General features: G+C 38.6%; 1 protein-coding gene across 7 annotated transcripts in view; it reads right to left on the reverse strand.

Moving 5' to 3' along the window:
- Nucleotides 1-295: 295 nt before the first annotated feature.
- The window catches only part of SIPA1L2 (signal induced proliferation associated 1 like 2), a 128,214-nt gene continuing 107,324 nt past the window's right edge, over nt 296-21,185 (reverse strand). For 4 of the 7 annotated variants that reach the window (XM_064158534.1, XM_064158537.1, XM_064158535.1 and 1 more), the window contains 5 exons: nt 13,903-14,034; nt 5,874-5,927; nt 4,810-4,933; nt 2,643-2,724; nt 296-1,527 (listed from right to left, as the gene is read on the reverse strand). In XM_064158534.1, the coding sequence (XP_064014604.1) occupies nt 1,381-1,527; nt 2,643-2,724; nt 4,810-4,933; nt 5,874-5,927; nt 13,903-14,034 (539 nt within the window). In that variant the 3' untranslated portion in view covers nt 296-1,380. The remainder of the gene's footprint in view (nt 1,528-2,642; nt 2,725-4,809; nt 4,934-5,873; nt 5,928-13,902; nt 14,035-21,185) is intronic. The other 3 variants (XM_064158540.1, XM_064158539.1, XM_064158541.1) reach the window with 3 other exon arrangements.

A 21,185-nucleotide genomic window follows, 5' to 3' on the forward strand; every position in this document is an offset into this window, starting at 1 on the left:
AAGGGGACACAGTCTCAAGTTGCGCTGGGGGAGGTCTAGGCTGGATGTCAGGAGGAAGTTCTTGCCAGAAAGAGTGATTGGCATTGGAATGGGCTGCCCAGGGAGGTGGTGGAGTTGCTGTCCCTGGAGGTGTTCAAGCAAAGCCTGGATGAGGCACTTAGTGCCATGGTCTAGTTGACTGGATAGGGCTGGGTGCTAGGTTGGACTGGATGATCTTGGAGGCCTCTTCCAACCTGGTTAATTCTACAATTCTATGATTTAGGCCAGTGCTTACACATAATGCAAGAACCAATGATTGAGGTTTAGATTTGTAATGTTTATTAAAAAAGCAGGATGTATGTTCATTTCAAATTAAACAGTTAAAAATGTTAAAGCATACAAACAAATCAATTGTGTACTAGCAGCATCCAATTAGAATTTTCTAGAACTCCTCAGTACAGTCTTGGCAAGCTAAAAATATTACAACTTGCAACCAACTGACCTCACCATAGTGCAGATAAATCAAACTTTATAAAAACAACAATTTAAGGTTAAATAAGCTTAAATAAAGGTGTTAAATACAAGACACTTGATCAAAGCTTCTGTACAAAGATAAAGAAATTTGGCATTGTACAATAGATTGGCTGGCTCACACCGTACATGGTTTCCATAGTTAAGCAGTGTAACTGTTTAGCTGAACATCAACTATACAAAAGTAACTGAAGTTGGGAGAGGGCTAACCCCAGTGAGCCATTTACAAGGCATGTGTATCTTTAGAAAACCAGAACACTGTTTCTATTCAGGCACCATTTGTTCCTGCAAATAAATAATCTCTAACGTTTCTGCATCCAAACTAGTGTTAAACACATCAGTGCTAACATTTTATAAACACAGCTTTGTGACTATTCACTATACTTCTTATTGCTATGACAATATGGACTGTGGAAATAAAACTATTGTACATACAAAAAAATAGAGCACCTTTTAAACATTAAAGTATACGCCTGGTTATTCTTTTTATCTTACAATACTGAAGCCCAAGCTAATGTAAATTGCTTTAACATCTTCACCAGTGCACCTGAAATGCAGGAACTAAAACTCCAAATATTCCTCTTCAGGCAAGCCCCAGACAGAGCATCTTCTAAAATTGTCTAAAATGACACTAAGGATTTTTTACATTCATCTGCACACAAACAAATACCTGCTATTCTCTGCTTTCTTCATATGAATTTAAAGACAGATTACCACAGTTCTCTCCCCTTTTTAAATGAGTAAAGCTGGACAGAGAATGTGGCAGAAACACCTACAATGGATTGTGAACACAGTGAAATTATTACCCTGCTAATTAAAAAAATACAGCTGTTACATTGTTTGAAGAAGTATTTTCCAGGGGTCTGGTTGTTAGGATTTTTTGTCTATCGTGTTGAAAAACCATTCTGTAAATTTCCTCAGTTGAGCAGCTGCTGTTTGAGACTCCTCCTGAAGTCTCATGTTATCTTGTCTCAGGTGTTGTACCTCTGCTTGGAGAACTGCCTTGTCCTGTTTTTCCTGATTAACAAAGATGTAAGTTGAGTAAAGTGAGTAGCATTTATTTTTGTCATTAATATTTCTGTGCAAGTCATACAGCTGTATTTTGTTGAGCTCCCCAATTCGTTCTGGCAGCTGCTCTAACTCCCCAATATGCTCTAACTACCTCATTCACTCTGAGAAAATACTGCAAACCGGAAAGAAAATTAGATGCTCCTTAATAAAAAAATGAGAATTTACTACATTTAACAAAAATATTCAAGCACATAAGAAGCTTTTAGCAATCCTCTGTGACAGCTCAAGCCATAAGAAACTGATTTCAAGCATATGTCAACCCTAAAACATCTAGTTTCAAAATTTTCCCCTACATGATTGTTATCTTACCAAAAGCAGTCTCATTTCTACCAGTTCTGGCATTGCCTCCAGTTTAGAAATTAAGACAGCAAATGAGGTACAGAGCAAGTTTCTCATTCTTCTCCCAGGCAACCAGCAATAGAACAAGGGGACACAGTCTCAAGTTGTGCCGGGGTAGGTCTAGGCTGGATGTTAGGAGGAAGTTGTTGGCAGAGAGAGTGATTGGCATTGGAATGGGCTGCCCAGGGAGGTGGTGGAGGCACCGTCCCTGGAGGTCTTCAAGAAAAGCCTGGATGAGGCACTTAGTGCCATGGTCTAGTTGACTGGCTAGGGCTGGGTGCTAGGTTGGACTGCATGATCTTGGAGGTCTCTTCCAACCTGGTTGATTCTATGATAAGTAATTGTTACCTGACCAAAATACTACAAGTCAACAAGGATGACAAAACTGGAGCAATAGCACCTGTGTCCACACCCCTGCTCTGTGGTAAATCCAAGGTGCTACAAATGGAGAAGAAATGTGTCATTCTTTCTAGAGTATGAGTTTATGTAGGGCAGTTATTCTGGAATAAAGATCTCTAAGGCAGTTAGCCTTGGGGCAGCTTGTTCACATAACCATTCCTACAGGATCATCTGTACCTCAGCATTTTGATCACCCACTGGGCTCTACAATCCATTAATTACACTATATACAGTTCCCCAAAGCCCTGAAAGAAATTTATCAGTTAACCTAAAGATGCAACCATTACAGCTGAAGAGTAATAAAATAGCTTGTGACTTCTTACCTTTCTCAGATCAGTTTGTAGTTGCCGGAGGATTACTTCTAGTTGGTTTACTTTTCCAGTCAGAGTACTTGGAGCATGTTCCCTGTGAAGGAAACCACTACTTTTACTTGGAGTTTGTAAACATTTGCTCCCCAGGCTTTTGCAGAGTAACACTTTTAATGATAGCAGAGGAAATAAATCCATTCAGACACAGTTAGGAAAGCACAGACAAAATGAACATCAGCACAAGACTGTTATTGGAACATAAACCCCTTGCTACATCACCTGAAACATGACACTGCCTCTCGTGAACACCAGGTAGAAATTATGCTCATTTTCAGAAGAAATGACTTAAGATTTATTTGCATATACCTCCACAGTGTAAGTCAAACTTGCTGCTCTGCAGTGTACCAAGCACATTTGCTAACAAGCTACTTTCTGAGGACTGCATTACCCTGAAGCAAGCTGCAGTAGCAATTACTGTAAACCGAGAGATCTGTCAAGAGTTCCTTTGTCTGGTCTGCAGTTATGTCATTTCCAGTAAAAGATAAACATAGGTCTTTATGTAAACAAAGATTTTGTTTAGAGATCAAAACATATGAAACATTGCCACAGGTTAATGAAATGCTACAACCAAAGGAAAATACTGAGAATAACTTCTTCTCTGTGACAAAGAGCACTATGTGAGACAGTTTCATATATATGATAGATTAAATTAGCCATCCTGTGAGTAATTTTGTCTAGCAGGGAGAAGCTTTATATACAAAGTGAATGGGCTGCTTCATGCAAGTGCACAAATCTGACAGATTTGCCAATGCTCAAAGTGCAACATTTTTAACAATTGCTACTGGTCGCTAGGCTGGGGAAAGAAGTGAACTTAGAAGTCACTACAAGAAATACACTTACATGGTAAACTAAGTTAATTTGGGTAAAATTGATTCAAATTAAAATATGATAGTCTCACAAGCAAGAAGACTTTTCTTAACATTTCTTGTTCCACCATTCCTGCAGCTAAAGAGTAATGCTAATCAAGATGTGTTTTTCTTTCAAAGCATAACAGCAGACACAGTATATTGCTGAGTCTGTGTTTTTAACAAGTATACTCCTCATGGCAGGGAAGACAAGGAAAAAAAAAGGGGGAAAGGGGAAAAATACCCTCAGAACTCTGGTGCAAATTAGGCAACTTGGCATAAAGGTCTCCTGCAGTCCTCAGTTACAGGTTTTTTTGACTATTTTACCTTCGTGTAAAAGAAAAAATATTGATTGCATTTCCATTCATATCCCCTATGTACCCACTATATAGTAATAATAATTTGCTATGCTTATGTGCTGGTTCCAGGCTAATTTTTACTGAGAGAAATTAAATCCTTAGCTGTGAGAAGGAAGAAGAAAAACATGTGCCTTATATCACCATTCTTCGGCTGAGAAGCACAACTAGTCAAAATAGAGATGAGGCAGGCACTTCACACACACTGCTCAGCTCTTCATTTCGGGCTGTGCCTTCTTTCTGGCAGTCTGCTCTCTGGCTGATTCTGCCTTCAACTCTCTAATCCACCTAACCCCTTTTTCCTCTAACCTCCTTGTTGTCCCTTTTTGACATCTCACCTCAGATCTCCAAATTTATCATGTGAGATACATGTGGGTTGATCTGGTTATTTCTGAAGGGAGGGAAAGAGGGAGGGGAAGGGGGTTTGGGTGAGGAGCCCTCCTGGGGACTTTGTTTCTGGGAGGGGTTTTGTGTTTCTGTGTTACTTTTAATTTGTATATAACTGTATATATCTCTGTATGTATGCTTATATATCATGCTAAGCTGTAAATACAGCTTCATTCCTTAATTTCCAGGTGTCTGAGTCTAGTCTGTGTGATTTTCTTAAGTGTGTGTGTGGGTTGGTAACTCCCAAACCATCACAGCTTATTTCTCTTTTCATTTGATCAATTGAAGCACTGCATCTAACTGTACTCTGCATTAGAGGTCTACTCTAGTGAGAGAGCTTTATCTGCCTCTACTACAAATCTTCTAGGTAGCCTGGCTGAAAGATGGATTACAAGAAACAACAATTTTCACATTAAAGACATGATCAGTCAAGGTAACAGGTCTGCCATCAAATGTCAGTGAAACATGCAACATTAAGAGAAAAATAGTTCCTTAAAATATTATTGCAAGAAATACATCTTAGTTCTGAAATACCCAGTAGCCTCAAGGAAATCTTTTCCATCTGGTGGACTCTCATCCAAAGGTAAGTCTTGTGCTCCTTCCAAGCCCTGAGCTTGCTGCATGTCATTCAAGGTGCAAAAAGATGCTACTCTCTGATCTGTAAAAAAGTAACATAAATATATGCTTAAAACTGGACACACATACACAAAAAAAGGCTACACTACAGCTATTATCCTGGTTCAGACAGAGAAATGGATGTAGGTTTCTACATCACATCTTTGGAGATAATTGGCAGATTCAAAGTATATTCTGCTTAGTTGGCTTCCCCACACCTGCATCCAAAGGCAACCCCAAAGCAAATTTTTGTGTCTGTCAACAGAGTACGACCTTTTTTTGGACCAGTTAATGCTGATATGAACAGTAAATTGGTCTTGATGAAATCTGCAGAAAACTATTTGAGAATTCAGAGTCATAACAAACAACAATAATAATTCAGCAAAGTGGTTTGCATCTCCCATGGACTTAAAGCCATAAGATTGCTCAGAAATCTGCACTGTTCAACTTGTGCTGTTTTACTGTCTCAAGCATTTGCAGAACCTAATTGCAATCTGCATACTTGAAAAACAATAAATTCACACTATTTTTATCAATTGAGCTTTTGTTAGCTATTACTGAGGTAGGCTGTTTTCTACACTGGATTGCACTAGAACATAATCTAATGGGCAGAGATGCAATTACCTATGGATATACAGTGTGGTTGCCAAAGTATGTCAGTCACCACGTAATAGAAGGTTGCCATGCAGATCATCATTGCACAGAACAGGAGCAAATGATGCATTCATTAAGACTTTTCTTCTTAAAAAATAAAAGACACCCAAACAAAAAAAAAAAATATTCTGTGGAGGTTGATTTAATTTATTTCTCTCAAACAAAATCCACATCTATAGGCCTGCATAAATTCTGGCAACACATGCCTGCCTTGCCCTTTCTCCCCTCACTCTACCACCCCACAAGCCCGAAGCTTGCATTGTCATGCAAACGTGCAAACATAGGAGATATCAAAGCAAAAAGGCAAGTCATCAGTCTCAGACCATCACCTAGAAACGGCGTGTGATGACAGAACGGCCCAAATTCTTCATCTGAGTCAAAACCTGGAATAAGATTTAGAATGTTCCTATGAACAAGACAGTCCATTTCCACTGGAGCTGCTGTGGCCCTCGCGTACAGCGCACACAGCGGGATGCTCCCCGTGCCACGCACGCTGCCTCTCGCTCCCAGCCATGCAATGCTATTTCTACACAACATCAATAGTCAAAGCACAAGGTGCCACGGATTGTGTTACTAAGAGCAATACCTAGCATGGTGACACAACGTGACACCTTGGCACGATACAGAAAAAGCCAACCCTGCACCCAAACAATGAATAAAGACCACAACCCTGCACCCAAACAATGAATAAAGACCACAACCCTGCACCCAAACAATGAATAAAGACCACAACCCTGCACCCAAACAATGAATAAAGACCAGGTCACTTTAACTGGAAAGGAAATTTCGGGTTGAAAACCTCTACCCAATGAAACTAGGAAATGACTAAGAAACTCTTTAAAGAGGTTTTTTTTAAATGAATAGTTTTAAAGACTAGCTAAGCCTTACAATTCATCTACAAGATAATGAAGAAAAACTGTATGCAATTTTTTGTCCAGTTTTAATGATCACAGCTTGTTGTCCCTACTTTAATACTTATTTCTCACTAGGAATGGACTGCAGCATTGATATGTGCTGACAAGGTAAAAATACAATTGCAAACACATAATTGATGACACCAGTCACAGATGTGAAACTTAAGCTGAATAGTTATAATTAGTTCAGACAAAAATAAAAGTAGTTTCCCAGATCAAGCACAGTCTGTAGTCCAGAAACAAGACTGTGTAAACAACCAGTTTGAAGTAGAATCGTAATCATAGAATCAAACAGGTTGGAAGGTCTCCTTCTCTGGAGACTTTCAAGGCCTGTCTGAATGTGTTCCTCTGTGATCTGTGTTAGATAGTATTGTCGTGCTCTGGCAGGGAGATTGGACTTGATGATCTCCTTGGGCCCCTTCCAACCCCTAACATCCTGTGATCCTGTGGAAGAGACCTCCAAGACCATCCTGTCCAACCTACCACCCAGCTCTATCCAGTCAACTAGACCATGGCACTAAGTGCCTCATCCAGTCTTTTCTTGAACACCTCCAGGGATCGCTTGCGCCTTTACATTGTTCACATTTTCATTACCACTTGACTGGAGAAGACAAATATTATGCTACTGCAACTTTTTCTATGATCAACAACATGAGCCATACAACACTGTGTCTCAGAGGCAATTCTACTGCAGTATTAAAAAAAAATAATAATTGCATTTTTCTCTCTCTGCCAAGTAAACTTAAAGAGAATGGCCACTTGTCTGGTCTACTTTGTGAGGTGAGAGAACGCTTTTGTCAGTCTGATCTTTGCAGCAGTATTTAAAAGCATCTTTTTTTTGAGGGGATAAAAAGCAGGTACATGCAGTTATTAATGAAATTAAATGATGCCACTTTTAAACACAGTATTTTAAAGCATTTGTATGTTATTTCAACACACAACAAAAACATGGGGTCTTGGATCAAGTACAATGTGTGCATTTAGTTCTTATCTCTGTGTAGCTCCTAATGAATTTCAACTCCATATAGTTTAACAATAATAGCAACAATTAAGAGTAGGAAAATAATTGTCAAATCTTTTCTATTTTACTAGTATAATTTAAACCTATTTTTCAAATAATGATACCTTTATGATATACAAAACCATATTATCACATTCATTATGTATGAGACAAAGTCACTACATGTCCACTAGTAATCAGGTCTCTGATCATACAGCATACTACATAAATTCCCATGTTGCTCTTCGAAACGTAGTTGCTTAATTCTCAAAAGTCTAAACCATTCTCTGAAAAAGTAACAATAAATCTCTACAATAACTACTACAAGATCCTGGACTAGAAAAGGTTTTGCCTTTGAATACTTTTCAGGTACTTTAAAAGACATTTTTGTTTTCACTAACACCACCAAATCTCATTGATCTCCCCAGAAGTATTTATTTAGCATCACCAATTTATTATTTAAATCAAAAGTGGTTTAAAACCTTTAGTGTGGTGAAGGTTGAATTTGTGCTTCCAAGATCAAAATCTTCCTATCTTTATTTAATTAACAGAATTGTCTAGACTTTATATAGATGAAAATGAGCTCACAGCTCTCTTAACTGGCAGTCAAGTTTTCCAAGGAAAAAACAAGTGTATTTCTGACTATGGTGCTAGAGACATAAATTCTCTTTGTCCAAACTACAGGGATGGATATTGCTGTATTCAATTTACATGATATGTGCATACCAAACAGAAGAACACACATACAAATATCAGAGCTCTTATCTGGGCCATTATTGCCAAACCCCACATAGGACCCATCCAGAGAAAACTATTTGCAAAAACATATTGGTGCTTATATCAAAAGTTTAAGCAAACACTTAGCAGGACCAAAGATGAGACAAAATTCACATCTCACTTTGAAATTGTAAAACTGCACAGCTGTAACCGTTAAGAATTTGAATTTGTATTTTCATTGTTCAAGACCATTAACAGAGACCAGAAAAAAAACCCTCCAGGCATTTTTGAATGTATTTGAGAGAGCAGAAAAGGCTAAAATGAGTTTAGTGCATGAAGCTCCCCACACATTATTAAGGCAAAGCCTACCCACAAACACACACTGACGAAAACCATTACATGTGTGTGCACAAGAAATGACCAAACCTTAACTAATATTTTTTCCCTAGTAGTATAACTAGGGGGTTGGACTCAATGTTCTCCTTGGGTTCTTTCCAGCCCCTAATAATATCCTGTGAACATGCTAATTTGGTTAAAATAATTATTTCTCATCCTGAATGCTTCACTTCTTTCTCATTATGTGTAGCATTACTTGCACTAAGCTATAAAGGTTTTAAAGTAGAAGAATTAAAATAATATTAATTATAGTAACATGGAGGTTACTCCAAAGCTAAACTGGCATTAGAAAACACTGCACTCTGACTGGCACTAGTTATGTTCTTAAAAATAACCTGGGCAGATATCTGAAGTTGAAACCACATGTGCTAGTTTGAGCCTAGCTGGAATATTTTGGTGAGAAGAATTAGATTATAGGCTGTAAAAAGGAAACAGTGGTGATGCCTACTGCACTCATAGGCTTGCTGAGATGTATAAGAACAAGAACATAAATTATAGATAACAGAGTTGCTCTTGGGCCCTAGCTGCATGCACTTCTCTCTCTAACCTGTCATCTAATTCTTCTGCTTCCTAACCCCCCTGGCTGGTCCTCCAAACTCACCTTGAAAGCAAGGCAAAGTCTGAGGTAAGGTAGAGGGGTGGGAAGACAGTGGACAGGTGGTTGGGAGCCCCTCCTGGGGACTCTGGTTTCTGGGAGGGCTGTTGTGTTTCTGTATTATTTTTAACTTGTATATTCCTGTCTATAGCTGTAGATATTGTAAATATCTGCTTGTATATTGTGCTAAGTTGTAAATACAAAGCTTCATTTTTAATTTCCAGCTCGTCTGAGTCTAGTCTGGGTGATATTCTTAAGTGGGGGGGGCAAGTAACACCCGACCATCACACTACCTATTTTAAGAGCCTAAGACACATCAGAGGGACTTTCTTAGGCTATTAGTTCCTAAAGTATGATTTGCCAAGCACCAAAAAGCTTTTTTATCCTTTGAGCAAGATAAACCCAGTTTAAGGTAGGACAAATGGTACAAAGTTCTATTCACAACGATAATCAGTATTTATCTTTCTGTCAATTCCCTTCTGTAATGACAGTAACAGATACAAACACCTAGAAAGGCTTATTTTGTTCCCCAAAATATCAAAAAGATCCAAAATTAGCCATCATTGACATAAGAAGCATGTTGAAAGGCAGTTCTTTTTCCCTAACCTGGAGATCTAGTGGAAGGATAATACAAAAAGATAGTGAGAAAAATGCATTCTCTCCTTTCTCCTCATTCTTTTCTGAAATGTCTTTGTTCTCCCTTTTTTATTTGCCTTTGCAATTTATTCTATAAATCCCCTTATCTTAGTTTTAAATACTTTTTTTCCCCTTCTTTACATTTTCTCTTTTCTGCTGTACTGTCACATATAGCTCTATTTTTATTGTTTGCTTCAGGAATGGATACAAGAATATTGAAATAGTGCACTTCTACCATGTCAGCTGCTCCCTGCTTTCTATCTCTGCAGCTGCAACCAAAGCAAGAGAACTACTGGAAGCATCCATGTATGAAAGAATGAGAGCACACTCCTTGTTACTGACTGCTTGCAAGTTAAAGATGATCTCTGGATAAATATGAGAGTCAAAACTAAGATCTACTGTGAAGATCTACTGTGAAGATCTACTGTGAAGATCTACTGTGAAGATCTACTGTGAAGATCTACTGTGAAGATCTACTGTGAAGATCTACTGTGAAGATCTACTGTGAAGATCTACTGTGAAGATCTACTGTGAAGATCTACTGTGAAGATCTACTGTGAAGATCTACTGTGAAGATCTACTGTGAAGATCTACTGTGAAGATCTACTGTGAAGATCTACTGTGAAGATCTACTGTGAAGATCTACTGTGAAGATCTACTGTGAAGATCTACTGTGAAGATCTACTGTGAAGATCTACTGTGAAGATCTACTGTGAAGATCTACTGTGAAGATCTACTGTGAAGATCTACTGTGAAGATCTACTGTGAAGATCTACTGTGAAGATCTACTGTGAAGATCTACTGTGAAGATCTACTGTGAAGATCTACTGTGAAGATCTACTGTGAAGATCTACTGTGAAGATCTACTGTGAAGATCTACTGTGAAGATCTACTGTGAAGATCTACTGTGAAGATCTACTGTGAAGATCTACTGTGAAGATCTACTGTGAAGATCTACTGTGAAGATCTACTGTGAAGATCTACTGTGAAGATCTACTGTATCACTATGCCCCAGCTTGTGGACACCGATCCTCAACAGACACAGCTTAAGCAAAATCCCTTACTCATGCAGCCTGTGAAGATTGTGAAGTTCACAGCTGCATAACTCTCCATTGTACCATGAAGACCTGTCATAGGAATAATAGAGGACTGTCAGGGAGTGTTTGAAGTAATATTCCACTTTCCATGAAAGTTCTTGCCAAGCAACGGCAGTGAAAATTAAATCCTTGAAAAGTTGAAAGTATAATGAGAATTCTTTCTCATAACAACCAAGTAACTCTGCCCTCATGGACCACAGTTTAAAAACTATTCTACTTAAGACCAAAGCTTCTGTTGAATAAAAGCTAATTAATAAACATCCTAGTCAAATGTTCAAAAATGAGACTTCTGTTCTTGTTAGACCCACGAGTAAACTTGGAGTACTGATGATAGCAAAAACCTTGCTAAAATAGTTATTTTAGTCTAATGCCAACATTGCAAACATCTAAAAAGGTGGTATTTAGCATTAATCAAGATACAGTTGCATTTTAAGACAGATGAAGGACTGTGAGGCACACATTATGGATGTCGTACTGGCCAACATACAGAGAGATACAGAGAAATCATAGGGGAAAGATCCTGAGTGTGGAATCAGATTGGTCATTGTAAAACTGATGTTAAGACAAGACCTTTTACAAAGGAAAAACTGAAGTCTTATTTCCGAGTTCTAAAAGGGAACACACTTTGAAACATCAGTGGTAAACAATTCCTATCTGTTTTCTGATCTTTCTCATTGAATGTTTGGGTGAGAGTGGCATAGCTTATTTTGAGATGATAGATGGTCCCACATACAAAGTGATCACATTTCCACCCACTTTAACAAAAAGATTAATGCAGTTTTATATTCAGAATGGGATATTAAAACATCCACACTCTTCTAACTAAACAGAAGTTGGAACATTCATTTCAAATTACTCTTAAATAATAAGTTGAAGCAACTCCTAAGTCAACAACACTAAAATACAAGAGGAATCTACATCTGCTAATTCCCATCACAATGCATTCCCTCCTAGGCATTTTTTATGACCTGGCTATCAGTTATATTTTAAATGCTGTTCAAATTGCAAGATACAGGATGGAGAAGTTTGAAGAAGGGATTAAGAATTCCATTCCTTGTAAAAATGCCAAATTACAGCACTATGAACTTAGTAATACCATTTCATAGAACATATATACACAGATGTATCTATTGCAGTCCTAAACAGAAAATAACTAATTCCTTCATAGAAACCAGTGGTATTGCTAATCAAAGTCTTCCAATAATTAAAAAAGTAAACCAATTAAAATTATCTGTGTGGCAACTCAGACCATCAGCTCTTCAGTGTTATCTAGATATATGTAAGATGTTGCAATTAAAACCAAACAAGTGAATGCTACTCCACCCTAGGAGAGTGTACTGTGGATAGATGAATCGTTCTAACTCTTGCTCTCAAAATAGATGAATAGTTCTAACTCTTGCTCTCAAATACAAATGGTAATTACTATTTACTAATGTGAATTTTTTTCCATCATTATATTAAGTAGTAAATGAAACTCCAGTAAAGTTTTCAAAGAAAGCTAAAAATACAGGAGCATAACTAGTACAGAATGATCTTTTTAAGTCAGATGAACTGGAACTTGATCTATTACTTATGACCGTGATAATATAAGATAAATTCATAGAATGGTTTGAGTTGGAAGGAACTTTAAAGATCATCTAGTTCCAACCCCTCTGACATTGGCAGGGAGGCTTTCCGCTCGACTGGGTTGTTCAAGGTCTCATCCAATCTGGCCTTGAATAAACTCAGGTTTAGATTTTTGATGTTTATTGAAAAAAACAGAATGTATGTTAATTTCAAATGAAACAGTTAAAAATATCAAGGCACGCAAACCAATCAGTTGTGTACTAGCAGTATCCAGTTGTTAGACTTTTCTAGAGCTCCACAGCACAGTATATATTCTTCAAGTCTAAGATTACAGATTTAGTTGTTTGCTGACTCAAATCTCTTTTCAGTTGTTTAACATATCAACAACAAATAGCAGGATGTTCCCTGAGAATCTCAGCAGCGTGGTACTCGCTGCCAGCCCAAACAGGCATGTTTGAGTAGTGCTGAATAGTAATGAATGCACAGTTGATCAGGTTAGGAAACAATACAGTGTTTTATATTCCTAATCATCACTGTTGGGTTGGGTTTTTAACAGGGATGTTTAAATGAGTATAGTCAGTAGTTCTGAAGAGCTTTTGGTCCAACTGAAATTTCATTACTCAGGGAAAGAATTGAGTACCAGAAAGCTGATTATCATGGCTGCTTTTAAAAAACCCAACAGAACAACATCTCATCACTCATACATTTAAGACCTGTGTCTTAATAGAACAATGATTGTGGTAATACCATCCTTAATCACAGATACCTCAGACTTCTCATACATTCATTAATAACATCAGTTAAGAAATGTCACAAAATTCAGGACAGCACAGCAACCTAAACAAAACATCACTCCAAAACAGTGAACCACAAACATTTAACTGTAAATATTCATGTATATATATACTGAAGCCAACCTCCACCTTTCTGTGTTTATAGGTTGTGGAGGTTTAGCTCTCAGAGAGATGAGTAAGAATTTTTCTTAGTCAGCCTGGTCTTATAATTTAATAAGGCAAACCTGGTCTACATCCTGCACCTCAAGTTCTGCTGCTGGAAAACAGTGTACATTCTTGCTGATTTCAAGGGCTTATTATAAAAACTGAGAGAGACTGCAACATCATTTGGGCTACACATACAAGTTCACAAACACAATAAACTCAAGGTAGTATTACTCCCAATTTCATTTTAAACATCTAACTTCAGTGCTTTGACTCTGCCCCTAAAGGGATGAATTGCATCTAAGGAATATACTGAATGAATAACCCAAATTTTCGGTGATAATCTTCCACACTGAGAAGTGATAGTGCCAAAAACAACCTAGAGGGCTGTGTAGGCAAACACTGTTTTTTTGTAATTCAGAATGTGGCTATACAATATATATAAATACTTAAAAGTTTGCACACTGAACATTGATCTTTATTCAAGTTTTCCTGTTACCTTCAAACGCTCGTGCAGCATCTACCAGGTGAGACCAGTCTAGCCCTGTGGCAGTCTCTGGCAGGGGCATCAGGCCAGGATCATTGAATTTGGCTTTATCAGATAAGGACCCATCTGAGAACCAGAATTCATCTAAACAATAAACACAATAATTAGTCTTCCTATAACAGTGATGTACAATTAATTTTGAAGCTATTACAACGAGCTGTTAAAAAAGAGTGCTTCATTTCTCTAGTTTCTGTGTTTTTCTATTCAATACTTCTAACATGGGTAGAACAACTTTCAGGCTTTGGCAGAATAAGATGGGAAGGGTTTTTGAAGAGTTTTTAATGTCACTTTGCACATGAGATGGTCTTTGCATTTTCATGTGAATGCTGTCTGAGTAGGCATCATCCATTCTTAAAGCACTGAGCAGAAAAGTTGTTTGATACAGAGTTATATTTATAAGGCTGTGGAACAACGGATGAAATATTTATATGGAGAGGTTTATACTGAAACATATTTCAGTTCCAGAAGCAGTTTTAAAAATACCATTTTTTTCTTTTCATGCATTTGTAAATTCTAGCCTATATCCAAAGCTCACATTCACATTGAAAATATTACCCTATTAGTTTAATATTTGCCGCTGTATATCAAAGAATATAAGGTGTGTGCCAATCTCTACACTCCAGAGCATGCTGTAATGCACTGCATATTAACCAAAATGTATACACTATATTAGTTCAAACACAGCTTTTTTTTTCCTTCCCCCACCCCTTAATTTCTAAATGCAGTCTTTTAGAAAGGTACCACAAACATACATCTTAAAGAGGTTCATGTTTTCTTTATCTATCCATGGCGATCCTCACCCTGATCAATGTGAACACCACATGAAAACTGCTGAACAGGTACATAAACCAGATACATTATTTATAATGACATTTCATCTTAACCATAAAGCTGGTGATACAAAATCATACCTTTATTTCACAGTATAGCTAGGGAAAAGGAAATTTTGCTTCAGATGTATCTATTTCTATTAAGTAGAAAGGTCAACACAGTAATTTTCCCCTCCAATATTTCAGATGGATATTTCTATCTAGTTATTCTATTGATTCAGATTATAACGTTTTTAAGGAAGATTTTGTTCCAGGAAAACACCTAATGCCAAAGTCAATGAAGGAAAAGCAGCTCACATACAAGTGGAAGACACATTACAGTTTAAGAAAATGGCATGCTGTCATTGTCCTGATACTAATGAAAAAGAAAACAGAAATCACAGAATCATAGAATCAATCAGGTTGGAAGAGACCTCCAAGATCATTCAATCCAACCTAGCACACAGCCCTATTCAGTCAACTAGACCATGGCACTAAGTGCCCCATCCAGGCTTTTCTTGAACACCTCCAGGGATGCTGACTCCACCACCTCCCTGGGCAGCCCATTCCAATGCCAATCACTCTCTCTGGCAACAACTTCCTCCTAACATCCAGCCTAGACCTCCCCCTCCACAACTTGAGACTGTCCCCCCTGGTTCTGTTGCTGGTTGCCTGAGAGAAGAGACCAACCCCCACCTGGCTACAATCTCCTTTTGGGTAGTTGTAGACAGCAATGAGATCACTCAATCCACTTAAACACAAGCTTTCTGAGCTAATAAAGCAAAACCAGAGCATTCTACTGCACAGAGCAGTGTGACCAGGGCATATCATATTCTTTGCATAAGGCTTGGATTTCATTTTTTTCAATAATGTCAGGAACAGGAAAGTAATGTTCTGTATTTGTAACATAAATTGCTCAGTAGGAGTCCAACAAAGAAAAAAATCTCAGAAGCAGAAATGCTGTTTACTGTGGAATTTTATCTTGTTCTGTAACTTACAAGAAAGATGCAGTATTGGTATATTACAATTGGAAATAGCTTGACAAACATCTATAGAGATATCTTTCAGTATACCTGCTCTTAGCATACTAAAAGTGGATGTAGTAAGAAATGGAAGATGTAATGTAAAACTACATGACACCAAGCTGTGTGGCACAGTTGACTTGCTAGAGGGCAGGGATGCCACTCAGAGGGACCTGGACAGGCTGGAGAAGATACAAAACCACTATCTAAGGTTACCTGAGGCTGCAAATACATTGGGAGCTCACCATCAGAGCATTCTCTGTGCTTTTGCACATGACCTGGGAATTATAAAGACCTTATTTATGCAACTGCAGGCATTTTACACACCACCATGGTGGCAAAACGAAAGAATGCCTTATCTGAAAAGCTGGCAAGTCAGCTTTTGGTTCTGGACCAGGAGGCAGGCCCCAAGGGATATCTTTGCTTTTGTGTGAGCAGCCTACAGACACTGACTGTGAAACCTGTCAAGAAGATGCCTGTTCCCAGTGCAATTCTGCTGGCTTTCCAAATTAAAGTGTAGGAGTGATGCATTACCCAGTAGTCATCCTTCATTATGCACTGTCATTGTGAGAACCTCAGTTCACTTTAGAGTGGATCTTGTTTGGTCCTGTATAAGATCTGACAGAGCAACTCAACTGCAGAAAGCCTGCCAAAGCAAAGGTTTCAATATTGATAGCTTCGAAAACACAAGTGCTGCTGGCTGACACTGTGTGGAACAACTGAACAGGTATAAGCATGTCACCACAGAAGAATTCTCTTTCAAGATAAAAATTATGTGTTCCCCTGCATGGGGGCTGGAGAACTGGAAGAATGACACAAGAATGTTTTAATGGCATAGGAAGAATGTTCTAAAGACATAGGCCACTTTGTGCTTTTGATTGTCACAGAATGTGAAAAGCATTTGAATTTCCTCATCTCCTCCCTATTTACACTGCTGTTACCTCTATTGCTTCTCTGCATGACTGCTGCATTCTGATTTGTACAAAGGTGGCAAATTATGCTTGAACATGTCCACCCCTGTGTGTCCAGGAGGATATGGCTAAGCTTGTAGACTGCTATCTTGATCACCCACAAGATTGGCTTTGAAGCAACAGAGACTTACCTGTTATTTCCTCTGGAGAAACAGTGTAAGTGTTATCTTTCCATTTAAAAGATCATTTTCTGTACTCCTTTTGGCAGAAAAGCACTGATCTTGTGGTTGCTGATCCCTTCAGTTGTGCTATTCCCATTCTACACTTATGAATTTTCTTTATTTTTCTCATTGACAGTAAAACTATAAAGCATTTTGAAGCTCTTTTTTTGCACCAAAAACACATGGCCAGTTCATTTTCCAACAGAGCTCAATCAGCTTGTCATCAGTCCCACATATCTCTGTATCCAAGGCTTAACTAGTGATACAGAAAGATTCACCTAATTTAACCATTTCAACTCTCAAAGCAAGTATCCTGCCTCAACTGGAACCACATCATTATGTAGAGACTGTAGATCATGAAAAATATCTGCTAAGTACTCCTCACTTAATATGCTCAATCCAGATATCACTTAACAAATGCATCTCAAAAGGTGCTGCAGTTGAACAAACCCAACAAGTCACACAGACATAAACCCCACTGTCTGCTGTTTGTTCTTCTGTCATCACCAATTATAGCACTAGCAAAGGAAGATTAAAGAAAGCATACCCACTCAGATTTGTGTGGCAAAACCTTTCCAATTCTCCTGATCTTCCTAAATTACTATATTGCCAAGAAGCATCTTTGTGAAGATTTTCCCAAATGAATTAGACTCCTAAAATTAACTAATTTGTATATAGTTTTGGGTGGGCCTTTCCAGAACTAAAAATAACTATGTATTTTATAACTCCTGCCTCATTAATTGCCCCAACTAAATCACTGTTCCACATGCTGGGCAATAACATGCAAGAATATATTTTTCTAACATTAATTCCAGCCAAAGACACGTTCTGTGAACTGATTTCTGTAAACATTAAACATCAATAAAATGATGTTTTAAGATCAGAAATGTGTGAATTTTACAGAAGACTTTACTATGACAGTTAAATATGAAACTACATATTCATATGAAATATGAAACTACAACCCCGAGCTAAAATTATACATGAAAACAAACCTCTCATGTCATGACTGTTATAGAATCATAGAATCAACCAGGTTGGAAGAGACCTCCAAGATCATCCAGTCCAACCTACCACACAGCCCTATCTGACCAACCAGACCATGGCACTAAGTGCCTCAGCCAGGCTTTGCTTCAACACCTCCAGGGATGGTGACTCCACCACCTCCCTGGGCAGCCCATTCCAATGCCAATCACTCTCTCTGGGAAGAACTTCCTCCTAACATCCAGCCTAGACCTCCTCTGGCACAACTTGAGACTGTGTCCCCTTGTTCTGTTGCTGGTTGCCTGGGAGAAGAGACCAACCCCCACCCAGCTACAGCCTCCCTTCAGGTAGTTGTAGACAGCAATGAGGTCAGCCCTGAGCCTCCTCTTCTCCAGGCTGCACACCCCCAGCTCCCTCAGCCTCTCCTCACAGGGCTGTGTTCAAAAAACTTTCCTCAGAAGGGCCAAAAATTAGTTTTATATGAGGGCATAAACTAATCTTATTTTGAAAACAAAGGTCAGCAACTCATGATGTTTGTTTTAAGAGTGTAGTTAGGAAAAAGAAATCAAATCATCTTGGAAATAGCCATCATAAAAGATCCTATATTCCTGGCCTTGAAAGGCACTTTTATAATACAAAATCAGATGGAGAAAATAGAGGGGATATAAAAAAACAGCATGAACTACCACAGATACCAACAGACAGCTTCATTTTGATTGACAGGATAGTATTTTCATGTTTCATCCCAGCTCTGTGCAGAAATAACTTGCAGCAGTAAGAGTGGAAAATAAGGTGTTTAAGACAGAACTAATAAACAGAACAATAAAATTTCACCGCTGGAGTTGCAGTGTACAGCTTGAATACACACTACTAATTCCTGTGTCAATTGCTGGAGTAAAAGCACCCTGAAGATTTGATCCCACTGCACACTGACACGTACAAGAAATGTCTCTAAAAAAACCACACATCTGACACAGTAAAAGAATAAAATACAATCAGGGTGCCTGATTTACATACATAGGTCCTTCACAGATTACAAAATCTACTGAGTTAATCTCAATGAAACTAGCCAGTCAACTAGACCATGGCACTAAGTGCCTCAGCCAGGCTTTGCTTCAACACCTCCAGGGATGGTGACTCCACCACCTCCCTGGGCAGCCCATTCCAATGCCAATCACTCTCTCTGGCAAGAAACTTCCTTCTAACATCCAGCCTGGACCTCCCTTGGCACAACTTGAGACTGTGTCCCCTTGTTCTGTTGCTGTTTGCCTGAGAGAAGAGACCAACCCCCACCTGGCTACAGCCTCCCTTCAGGTAGTTGTAGACAGCAATGAGGTCACCCCTGAGCCTCCTCTTCTGCAGGCTGCACACCCCCAGCTCCCTCAGCCTCTCCTCATAGGGTTTGTGTTCCAGGCCTTTCACCAGCTTCACTGCCCTTTGGCCAGAACTCAATCTCATAGCTAAGGCCACTATGACTTCTGAAAGTTTAAGTGACTGCTAGTTCCTGAAGGACAGGATGAATGACAGATCCCTTTTTAATTACTACTTTCCTATGGAAATGTGCTCTAGTAAAGCCCTTAATGTATTCAAGAAATCCACTCACAGCTTCTTCACTATGCACCTCAGAGTCTGTAACAGCTCTACAATTTTTATGATTGTGGTCAGCTCTGATTCAACATTAAAGTTAAAACTTTCAAAACATGTAAAACTAAAGCAGCCCCCTTGTTTTCTCTTTTTCCTAGACTGAGTATCTCCTATATGTTAACCTAAAACAATTGAGAATTGAACAAATTTAGGTTTTGCTGGTTTATTTTTAAAATCTTATCTAAATATGGCTATCTACCCTAAATATGATTATTAGTCTGTTGATTTAGGCTATTGTGTATAAGAATACATAATTTAAACAATTTTGGGGGGTAACTTTCACAATTTTCATTTAATAAAAAAAATAAAGTACTGAAAATGTATAGTTCATCACTCCATACTGCATGACAAGCTTATAATAAGGATCTTGCTTATGAACATCTCACAAGAGACACCTTCATAAAAGTTTTAATTTGGAATCCCAGACTACCTGTCCTCTGCCCTTGAGAAAGTAAACCCTTTGCAAATAACACAAGCATGTTTAAGAAGCAATACCAGCAAATCCAGTTTTGAAATTGGAGATGATAACTACAACACCTTGAGTACTGTGTTCAGTTCTGGGCCCCCCAGTTTAGGAAGGACATTGAGATGCTTGAGCGTCCAGAGAAGGGCGACGAGGCTGGTGAGAGACCTTGAGCACAGCCCTATGAGGAGAGGCTGAGGGAGCTGGGATTGGTTAGCCTGGAGAAGAGGAGGCTCAGGGGTGACCTTATTGCTGTCTACAACTACCTGAGGGGTGGTTGTGGCCAGGAGGAGGTTGCTCTCTTCTCTCAGGTGGCCAGCACCAGAATGAGAGAACACAGCCTCAAGCTCTGCCAGGGGAAATTTAGGCTTGAGGTGAGGAGAAATTTCTTCACTGAGTCATTGGACACTGGAATGGGCTGCCCGGGGAGGTGGTGGAGTCGCTGTCCCTGGAGCTGTTCAAGGCAGGATTGGACGTGGCACTTGGTGCCATGGTCTAGCCTTGAGCTCTGTGGTAAAGGGTTGGACTTGATGATCTATGAGGTCTCTTCCAACCTTGGTGATACTGTGAACACATTTCCTTCCAAGATGTTACTAAAAGGATCATCTAAATAGAAGCTGCCCTGTTTAGCTATTGTTTTCAATATATATAAGAACATAATAAGGATCTTGCTTATGAAGATCTCACAAGTAAAGAGACACCTTTATAAAAGTTTTGGACTCCCAGACTACTTGTCTTGAAAAAGTAAACCCTTTGCAAATAACACTAACATGTTTAAGAAGCTGTATCAGCAAAATCAGTTTTGAAATTGGAGATAACTACTACACATTTCCTTCCAAGATGTTACTAAAAGTATCATCTAAATAGAAGCTGTCCTGTTTAGCTATTGTTTTCAATATATATTTGAATATATTTCAGTATTTTGGATGGCCAAAAAAAATAAAATGGTAACAGAAATGTCTTCAGAAAAAAAAACCCAAACATTTGTTGCCTATCATTTGTCTCATGAAATTTTTTTGGGGAAGTGAATTCTAGCTCCAAGAAAAGACTGGATGAGGCACTCGGTGCCATGGTCTAGTTGACTGGATAGGGCTGGGGGATAGGTTGGACTGGATGACCTTGGAGGTCTCTTCCAACCTGGTTGATTCTATGATTCTATGATCACCATGACAAGATGCATG

Source organism: Pogoniulus pusillus, chromosome 18 (assembly GCF_015220805.1).
Source record: "Pogoniulus pusillus isolate bPogPus1 chromosome 18, bPogPus1.pri, whole genome shotgun sequence".
NCBI classification, from domain to species: Eukaryota; Metazoa; Chordata; class Aves; order Piciformes; family Lybiidae; genus Pogoniulus; species Pogoniulus pusillus.